This window comes from Bufo bufo, chromosome 4 (assembly GCF_905171765.1).
Source record: "Bufo bufo chromosome 4, aBufBuf1.1, whole genome shotgun sequence".
Classification (NCBI taxonomy): domain Eukaryota; kingdom Metazoa; phylum Chordata; class Amphibia; order Anura; family Bufonidae; genus Bufo; species Bufo bufo.
This window is the reverse complement of record NC_053392.1, coordinates 263,312,569-263,323,632: the sequence shown is the minus strand read 5'-3', so window position 1 is coordinate 263,323,632 and position 11,064 is coordinate 263,312,569. Positions and strand designations below refer to the sequence as shown.

At 40.1% G+C, this 11,064-nt stretch overlaps 1 protein-coding gene across 1 annotated transcript in view; it reads right to left on the bottom strand.

Moving 5' to 3' along the window:
* Window positions 1-1,274: 1,274 nt before the first annotated feature.
* The window catches only part of AGPAT5 (1-acylglycerol-3-phosphate O-acyltransferase 5), a 64,181-nt gene continuing 54,391 nt past the window's right edge, over window positions 1,275-11,064 (bottom strand). Inside the window, exons 7-8 of the mRNA XM_040428549.1 lie at window positions 7,115-7,238; window positions 1,275-3,567 (exon numbers count right to left, since the gene is read on the bottom strand). Of these exons, the coding sequence (XP_040284483.1) occupies window positions 3,342-3,567; window positions 7,115-7,238 (350 nt within the window). The 3' untranslated portion in view covers window positions 1,275-3,341. The remainder of the gene's footprint in view (window positions 3,568-7,114; window positions 7,239-11,064) is intronic.

Below are 11,064 nucleotides of genomic sequence, written 5' to 3'. Positions count from 1 at the left end.
AGGAGGAAGAAGATCGCGGGCGGTGAGGAGTGTCGGCGTCCAGGAGCAGGAGAGGTAAGTGGTTTTTTATTTTTATTTCATCTGATCTGAGGCTGATCAGCTGGGGCTGCATAAGATAGGGCTCCATAAGATGGGGCTGCATAAATGAGGTTGGGGGCTGCATGCATGAGGCTGCATACATGAGGCTGGGGGTCTGATCTGAGGTCTGATTGAGGGTCTTATCAACATTGAGGGTCTGATTGGTGGTGTGACCTGAGGTGTAATAATAAATATTTTTTTCTTATTGTCCTCTTCTAAAATCTAGGTGCGTCTTATGGGCCACACTGGCCCATAAGACGCACCTAGATTTTAGAAGAGGACAATAAGAAAAAAATATAGGGCTAAAAATTCTTGTTTTTTTCAATGATCCAAGCAATATTTTTCTTAAATTTGAATGGCTGGATAACCCCTTAAAACTTGAAGTAAAAGGACAAACTACCTTTTGTGGAATTCTCCAAATTGGGAGCGAAAGGTGGTGATCAGGCAGAAACCGTATTATTCTGGTTTATCCATGGTCATCCCTGAAATAAGGAATGATCCTGCAAGGTCATAAAACTACTCACTGATAAGACCGTTAGAAAACGAACAAAAGTAGTCTTCGCTTATACACTTACAACATTGTATTCTATCCTTCGGAATAGACAAAAAATGCTTAAAAGGAAGTTATCCAGCTTTTTTTTTATACTTTTGATCACCGTACAGCACTGCTGGGTCACATGTTGCTTGGGGACATGTCTCTGCTGTGGTCAATCATTAGCTGCAGCATTGCAGGTGACCCCGTCCATCAAGAGAGTATGATTTCTTTATTTTTTTAAAAGGTACATCAGTCTCCGGTCAAAGGTTAGAAAGTCAAAAAGGTGAACACATTTTTTTAAAGGTCCAGATTAGCAGTTGGTAAATCAGCTACTATAAACATGACCTAATAATACATAGAGGGATAATGTAAGCAACCATCATCAAATGAAAAAGAAGGAATCTAACAAGCTTCTATATAGCAAGTATTCAGCACACAAACTTATCCCTTAAAAAAAAAATCAATATAAGGCCTCATGCACACGAAAGTATTTTCTTTCCGTGTCCGTTCCTTTGCGGACCGTACACGGAACCATTCAATGGGTCTGCAAAAAAAATGGACGCTACTCCGTGTGCATTATGTTTCCATATGTCTGTATTTCCGTTCTGCAAAAAAAATAGAACATTTCCTATTATTGTCCGCATTACAGACAAGGATAGTACTGTTCTATTAGGGGCCAGCTGTTCCGTTCCTCAAAATACGGAATGCACACGGACGTCATCCATATTTACTTGCAGATCACAAAATACATACAGTCGTGTGCATGAGGCCTAATTCAAGTGAAAAATTGTCAAAACCAGCTGAACTATCCAGGCATAGAGTAGAGCAAGAATGGGCATTAAACCCTAGGTAACTGCTAACTCCTCTTCCAAAAAAAAAAGAAGTTAATTCTCTACTCCACCATGTCTATGTAAAGTTAACCTTGTATATATAAGGATATGTTTTCTGTTAGAGGTCTCATATAAATTACCCACCAACCCTGATACAGTGAAAACCATTAAAAAGGTTTTCCAGGAATTTAATATTGACATCAATATCTGATCGGCAGGGGTCTGACACCCCACCAAGCTCCGATGTGAGAACTACACAGCTCCATCCGTTGTATAGTGAACAGAGCTGGTAACTGCAGCGCTGTACCCATTCAGTTCAATGGGAGCGGTGCTGCAGAAAATGGCTCTGTCCACTACACAACGGATGCAGCTGTGTAGTTCCAGCACTGGAGCCGATTGGTGGAGCTACCGCCAATCAGATATTAATGACATATCCTGAGGATAGGTCAGCAATATTCAAATCCTGGAAAAAAACCTTTAAACTGGATTTATTTTAATTGAATTAATTTGTTAGAGTTTCAAAATATAAATGACACAGAACTAATTATAAACCCAAAATAAAATGATTAAATGTTCTTCTGTATTTACAGAGGAGATGACGCATAAAGGCTGTAAGACAAAACTGAAAGTAAAAAGGCACATAGCATTTTCGGTGATCATCACATCATATTTCTCTACAGCATCAGCCTGCAGTAAGGCATAGCACCATTTCGGGCAGTATTGCTAAACGACAACACATCCTACCAAACAATAGTGTATTACATCACCTGTTATACCTCACCTGTTACATATAAAAACAAAAAAGGCGGAAATCTTCAATTTTTATGAATAGGCAAAACAATATGTAAAACAGGATGCAAAGCACAAACAGGAAAAACACACATGCCTTTCTTGGATGGAGATGCTAGCACCACTGACTGTAAATTCTCTCAAATGTAAAAAAGGGGATACCTTACCATCAACCGCATGGGACCACATAGGGGGTACCCTGTTAAAAACACTGCTTTGTAACATTCGCCTACAAAAGGTACAAATTATGTGATGCCACGTGGTTTTAAAGGAAGTAAAGTTGTTGGATTTCAATTGTCTGGTGCTGGACCTGTCATCCATTTCTGGGATATCATCCACAACTTCCTGTCTTGCAAGTGGTCCGTACAACCTGACTCTCTGAGGGAGATTTAACAAAACTGGCGTAAAAGAAAAGTGGCTTAGTTGCCCATAGCAACCAGATTTTCTTTACACCAGTTTGATAAATCTCCCTTCTTATGTCCTGTGTGTGATTCTAAATGCCCTGGTGAGCTGTATATAAAACCTATCTACATTTTTACCAAGATACAAACGTAACCTAGAGTAATGAAAGCTTTTACCATAAACCATGTAGGAGAAAGTGGCCAAGGTCGAAGAACCCCTGTAATGTATACATTGAAGATGAAAATAATATTGAACTAATGGTATAAAAGCAAAAATGACAGTTTTAAACCTGAATGCATAATATATTCTGCGACCTGCATAGACATACAATGGCCACAGAGCAAAGCATGGTGGACAGACAAAGTCTTCTGATCACCAGAGTTCTTGGCTGACTATTCAACATGGGCAACAGTACCACTATCATCATGGCAGAGTTGGCCACTGGCACCTATGTGGCTAACATAAATGGCTCAATTTATAGGTAAGCATTTATGCTGGTAAAGAAAAGGGTTATGACATGGCCAACGTTAGGACACTAGAACATATTACATTTAAATTGCAACTGGGATGACTCACATTTCCGCATACTCTTACAATCATTCTTACATTGATTTCAATGTAGTCACAAATAAGGCAAGACATAGAAGGTGTTCAGTTCTGGAAAAAGATTTGGTATAATGTGCAACTGGAAAAGACTAATGGTCTGTTCAGGCTTTGATGCTGACCCATAGGCAACCAATTAAAGTTCCATATATCCAAGTGTTCACATAAACTTTCCTTCCAGTTTCTGTGCATAGCATGCCGGCCGTTATACCAGTTAAAATTAACAAGGATGGCACGGTTTTCTTCAAGCTGAGCTTTGCTACTTGACCTTCTCCAGGAAACCGGTTACGTTTTTCAGGATCTGTCGCTTCATAAAACTCTGCGAGTAACCTAGAAATAATAAAAATTACATACTGATTCAGAACATAGGTTCTTTTTATTACAGGAACTTCTAGCTTCTTCAGGTCAGCAGGTAAACAATCTTTCCCCCTTTGAGCATTCTGACAAAATGTATGTCACAGGTGCATGAGATATGTATGGAGCTGGCTGAGGAGCTGAGCCCTCTCAATAACCAGCAGTACCAGCTATTTTACAGACCTGACACCCATCTGCTCCAATATATGCCAGTGGTAATTTCTTTTGCAGGATGCCTCTACGAAAAAGTATACAGCAAAAAAAGAAGGTACAGTCAGGTCCATAAATATTGGAACATCAACACAATTCTAACATTTTTGGGCTCTATACACCACCACAATGGATTTGAAATGAAACGAACAAGATGTGCTTTAACTGCAGACTGTCAGCTTTAATTTGATCCCAATTACAATGATCAGATAAAAGGTCCAGAGTTCATTTCAAGTCTGCTATTTGCATTTGGAATCTGTTGCTGTCAACTCTAAAGATGAGATCCAAATAGCTGTCACTATCAGTGAAGCAAGCCATCATTAGGCTGAAAAACAAAACAAACCCATCAGAGAGATAGCAAAAACATTAGGCGTGGCCAAAACAACTGTTTGGAACATTCTTAAAAAGGAACGCACCAGTGAGCTCAGCAACACCAAAAGACCCGGAAGACCACGGAAAACAACTGTGGTGGATGACCGAATAATTCTTTCCCTGGTGAAGAAAACAACCTTCACAACAGTTGGCCAGATCAAGAACACTCTCCAGGAGGTAGGTGTATGTGTGTCAAAGTAAACAATCAAGAGAAGACTTCACCAGAGTGAATACAGAGGGTTCCCCACAAGATGTAAACCATTGGTGAGCCTCAAAAACAGGAAGGCCAGATTAGAGTTTGCCAAACAACATCTAAAAAGCTTTCACAGTTCTGGAACAACATCCTATGGACAGATGAGACCAAGATCAACTTGTACCAGAGTGATGGGAAGAGAAGAGTATGGAGAAGGAAAGGAACTGCTCATGATCCTAAGCATACCACCTCATCAGTGAAGCATGGTGGTGGTAGTGTCATGGCGTGGGCATGTATGGCTGCCAATGGAACTGGTTCTCTTGTATTTTTTGCTGATGTGACTGCTGACAAAAACAGCAGGATGAATTCTGAAGTGTTTGGGGCAATATTATCTGCTCATATTCAGCCAAATGCTTCAGAACTCATTGGACGGCACTTCACAGTGCAGATGGACAATGACCCAAAGCATACTGCAAAAGCAACCAAAGTTTTTTAAGGGAAAAAAGTTGAATGTTATGCAATGGCCAAGTCAATCACCTGATCTGAATCCGATTGAGCATGCATTTCACTTGCTGAAGACAAAACTGAAGGGAAAATTCCCCAAGAACAAGCAGGAACTGAAGACAGTTGCAGTAGAGGCCTGGCATATCACCAGGGATGAAACCCAGCGTCTGGTGATGTCTATGCGTTCCAGACTTCAGGCTGTAATTGACTGCAAAGGATTTGCAACCAAGTATTAAAAAGTGAAAGTTTGATTTATGATTATTATTCTATCCCATTACTTTTGGTCCCTTAACAAGTAGGAGGCACATATGCAAACTGTTGTAATTCCTACACCGTTCACCTGATTTGGATGTAAATACCCTCAAATTAAAGCTGACAGTCTGCAGTTAAAGCACATCTTGTTTGTTTCATTTCAAATCTATTGTGGTGGTGTATAAAGCTAAAAATGTTAGAATTCTGTCGATGTCCCATCAATATTCAAAAAAGGTCCAAAAACAGAGCCTGGAAACTATAGGCCGGTAAGTTTAACATCTGTTGAGGGTAAACTGTTTGAAGGTTTTCTAAGAGATGCTATCTTAGAGCATCTCAACGGAAATAAGCAAATAACGCCATATCAGCATGGCTTCATGAGGGATCGGTCATGCCAAACTAATTTCATCAGTTTCAATGAGGAGGTAAGTTCTAGACTTGACAGCGGTGAATCAATGGATGTCATATCTGGACTTCTCCAAAGCATTTGACACTGTACCACATAAAAGGTTAGTATATAAAATGAGACTGCTCGGACTGGGAGAAAATGTCTGTATGTGGGTAAGTAACTGGCTCAATGATAGAAAACAGAGGATGGTTATTAATGGTACATACTCAGATTGGGTCACTGTCACTAGTGGAGTACCTCAGGGGTCAGTATTGGGCCCTATTCTCTTTAACATATTTATTGATGATCTTGTAGAAGGCTTGCATAGTAAAAGTATCAATTTTCGCAGATGACACTAAACTGTGTAAAGTAATTGACACTGAAGAGGACAGTATACTACTACAGAGGGATCTGGATAGATTGGAGGCTTGGGCAGAGAAGTGGCAGATGAGGTTTAACACTGACAAATGTAAAGTTATGCACATGGGAAGGAATAATGCAAGTCACCCGTACATACTAAATGGTAAAACACTGGGTAACACTACCATGGAAAAGGATGTAGGAATTTTAATAAACGGCAAACTAAGCTGCAAAAACCAGTGTCAGGCAGCTGCTGCCAAGGCCAATAAGATAATGGGTTGCATCAAAAGGGGCATAGATGCCCGTGATAAGAACATAGTCCTACCACTTTACAAATCGCTAGTCAGACCACACATGGAGTACTGTGTACAGTTCTGGGCTCCTGTAAACAAGGCAGACATAGCAGAGCTGGAGAGGGTCCAGAGGAGGGCAACTAAAGTAATAACTGGAATGGGGCAACTACAGTACCCTGAAAGATTATCAAAATTAGGGTTATTCACTTTAGAAAAAAGACGACTGAGGGGAGATCTAATTAATATGTATAAATATATCAAGGGTCAGTACAGAGATCTATCCCAGCATCTATTTATCCCCAGGACTGTGACGAGGGGACATCCTCTGCGTCTGGAGGAAAGAAGGTTTGTACACAAACATAGAAGAGGATTCTTTACGGTAAGAGCAGTGAGACTATGGAACTCTCTGCCTGAGGAGGCGGTGATGGTGAGTACGATAAAGGAATTCAAGAGGGGCCTGGATGTATTTCTGGAATGTAATATTACAGGCTATAGCTACTAGAGAGGGGTCGTTGAGCCAGGGAGTTATTCTGATTGGAGTCGGGAAGGAATTTTTTATACCCCTAAAGTGGGGAAAATTGGCTTCTACCTCACAGGTTTTTTTTTGTCTTCCTCTGGATCAACTTGCAGAATGACAGGCCGAACTGGATGGACAAATGTCTTTTTTCGGCCTTATGTACTATGTTACTATGAAAACGTACATTTACAGGATGCATGTGATTGGTGGAAATCGGACTCCCAGCACCCCCAATCAGCTGTTTGAAGAGGTGCCGTGGCCTCCTCACAGCTTACCAAGTACAGCGCCATCCACTGCATAGTGGCTGTACTTGGTATAGCAGCCCAGGCCCATTCAAACCTGAGGACAGATCAGGAAGACCCCATTAACTGTCATTTGCATAAATGGTCTCATTTGCTAAAATAATTGGGATTATTAATGATAACCTGTCTACATACCTATCTTTAATTTCAAAGCGCTCATGAAGCCATCTCCTGGTGAAGGACTGATCTTTCGGAATATCTTTAATGTCAATGCGCTCCACATTTATATGAATTCTTGGGCATTCCTTACACAGAAATTCTGGAAACATAAGGAAAATATATGAGACGATTTGTGAGAACAATTAAATCTGTTTATTGCTGCATTTATGCATGTCTGTCACTTTACCCTTATGGTCATATAAACGCAGACATCATCTAAAGGAGGCCATAAGAACAGAATTATACACTTGTTCCATGCGCAGAACTAAGTTGTCTCAAAGCAAAATAAGAAATTACAAGTGAAAGGGTTTATTCTCATCTATCAACAACGTAAATGATGAATTCAAAACAAATCCTTGGTGTCTAGGGGTCCTCATTCACAGTCCAGGGTGGACCCTCCAGTATAAATACAATGGTTTGGGGTAATACAGTTCACAGAAAAGGTGCTAATGTATTGGTATGCATGAAGACGTGTATTTTCCATTATAACATGCAGCTAATGGTGAGATAATTCTTCAGTTTACAGAGGCCTACAGGATCAGCTTCTCTTTGAAAAATTGTCACTCTGTGACATAAAACATTTGTGTGCCGTTCTTATCTTCCTGCAGACCTATTACTGGAACAAGTTATTACTAAGTTATTAATTGCATTCTATAAATCAGAGGAAGATGCAGCGATTTCCAAGCTGAAGTTTCATAAATGTCCCCCATTATGTGTTCCAATGTAAGAAAAAAAAAAAACATGTCTGCCTTATTTAATTCTGGCTCTTTCAAGCACTACCAACTGGCAAAGGGTCCCTCTAACTATTTGTGTGCCATGAGTTTCGAAGATCCCTTCTGGCAATCACATTCCAAGTTTTGTGTCATGTATACAAAAGTAAATCTATAGCTCTACAACGTGGAACAGCGGTCATACTGGTTAAAATTATATAAACTATTCCAAATGTTATCAATAAAATGTGATAAGAAATATTTAAGGCATTACTCCAACTTTTTTTTGCATCCACACTTGAGAATGTGCTGCTCTGAACCATTTCTTTACATTTCACTGACATATTTAATCCTACTCAAGTTCTTATCATAAACATTTTCTTAATCCACTGCGGCAGAACAAATGGCCGCCTTATCTTCTATTTATAATGTATAGGACAACTGCACAGGACAAGTTCATGCACAATTTGTCTCAACTATCACATCACAATGTTCTAGAAGAACAAAAGTTACTATAAGATAAGAACCTATGGGCCAGACAAGAGGCCTATAGTAATTACTGAAACTTAACACACAGTGGTCAGAAAATACTGTATGCATGTAAAGTAATATTCGTTGAGAGCACAAAGTGATACTGTATGTACACTACTGGAAAATAAATGCGATTGAGCCGAGACTGACAAAGTATAAAACGCTAGTGGTGCTTGATCAACGCACACACAACCTGAGAGCCCCCTACTGCCATCATGCATGTGTGACTTAAAGGGGTTGTCTAAGATTAGGAAATAAGATTTTTTATTTTGTTTGTCCATGGACTAGGTCCAGCATTGCAGCAATTCTAAACTGAAGAGAAGGTAGCTGAGCTGCAATAATAAACATAGCCCAAAACAAACATGGTGCCGTTTAAGAATAAGTAAAAGCCAACCCTTTTTCTAACCCTGGACAATCCCTATACATAAAAATGCAATACTATATACCGGTATACACAATATCCACTGCAACATTGTGATTGACTATTAGGCCATGTTCTATGTAAGGGCAGCATATCACAGGTCTGCTTTCTTAGGCTGGGTTCACGTCACGTTTTTCCCATCTATTTAAACTTGTACAAAAAACGTATATATACACACATTAAACCACAGATTTAGATAAAAAAAAACAAAAAAGGTATACTGTGCAGGATACAAGAACGTGGTTTGCTGAATTTTTGTATCCTATTTTTTTTCTAACGTAAACGTCGAAAGGAGGCATAAACTCACCCTTAGAGGTTCAAACCGCATAACAAATACTGTAACAGAGGCTAAGGCTACTTTCACACTAGCGTTGTTTAAATTCGGCGTTCAATTCCGACACCGGAACTGCCCGCCGGATCCGGAAAAACGTGTGAAAACGGATTACATTTGAATCCTGATCAGGATTTTGATCACAATGAAAAAATGCATTGGAAAAAACGGATCCGCCATTTATTGACTAACTTTTTTTTCACATTTTTCGGGTTTAACATGCAAAAGCCGGATCCGGTTTGACTGAACACACGGCGCCGGATCCGGCGTTAATGCAAGTCAATGGGAAAAAGACCGGATCCGGCATTCAGTCAAAGTGTTCAGGATTTTTGGCTGGAGGTAAAATTACAACATGCTACGGTTTTCTGAAAAGCCTGATCAGTCAAAAAGACTGAACTGAAGACATCCTGAACGGATTACTCTCCATTCAGAATGCATTAGGATAAAACTAATCGGTTCTTTTCCGGATTTGAGCCCCTAGGATGGAACTCAGTGCCGGAAAAGAAAAACGCTAGTGTGAAAGTACCCTCAGGGCTCTTTCACACTTGCGGCAGGATGGATCAGACATGCTGTTCACCATGTCGGATCCGTCCTGCCGCTATTTCGCCGTGCCGCCGCTCCGTCCCCATTGACTATAATGGGGACGGGGGCGGAGCTCCGGCGCAGCACGGTGAAAGCCGCCGGACTAAAAAGTCCTCCATGTCCGACTTGTCCGTTTTGATCAGTCGTAATAGAGGTCTATGGGCAAGCATAAAGTATTAGTCTGGTTTTCGTTATCCAGGATGGAAAATAAATTCCTGTTGACAGAACTTTAGTTTCAGTCTTGGATAATGGAAACCAGAGGTACTGACCCGTATAGTTGTTAAAAACGCACTTGTGCTGAGATATAAACTTCCTAATTAGCTCTTTGTCTGTGCCTGTCTCCTCTATCTTTTTTCCTGCTGCTGCTCACACCTTCCTCCTCCCCTCTCCATAGGCATGTATTGACATGTAATATGATACTTTAGGAGAGGTAAACAGCTGATAACATGAGAACCTTTTCTCTGATAAGCCATATTACAGTTTTTTGTGGTCACCTGTACTATTGATTTACGTAAAGCTGTGTGAAAAATGACCATTTAAGGTAAGTTTTGCAGGAATCTGTGCTGCTGTAATTTGTGCCAAATATAACAAAGTTTTTGGGGCATCTTCAAGCATCTAACACTTCTGTCATTAAATGGTACTTAATTTTCTAAGCCACCCCTTTACTGGAGCAAGATAATAAAGCCAAAATTCTGTAAGCTTGATAAATCCCAACAACCCCACCTCCCACCAAGTCCCTACAAGCAGAAGGAAAATTCTGTGAAAATGATTGGCTGTGGGAACAGAGAGGCCTCAGTCACACATTGCAGATTTTGTCAGAATTTTTGTATCCATACAGAATTCGTAAGCCACAACTAGGAGTAAATCTTAAGGACAGGGGAAATATAATGCAAAGATTTTGTACTTCTCTCAATCCATTGATTTGGCTCCAAAACACTGATGAAATCTGCAGTGTGTGAACAAGGCCACAAAATTCCTTTCAGGGCAGATCTAGGGTTAGAATTTCACACAACGCCCAGTGTACAGAACATAAATTACCGCACCACAAAAGCCATTAAGAGACTACTGAATTTACAGTAAACTTCAACTTTCTTTCTAGGAAAACCTTTTAGAAAAACTAAATTAGTCAGACTTTTACTGATAAGCAAAATAAACACATTTGCTTGAAGTGAATGACAGAACTAAAATCCATATGTGAAGAAGTCCTCTCAGTCATAGGGCCACTCATCAGAAAACTCTTGTACTGTGTGTCTACCTGTGATGCTGGTTGTCTTCTTTTTACCGACGCCCAACGAGTGACACTATAACAGATCACATGGTCATATATGACAGGCAATGCAGGCAAGGAGCT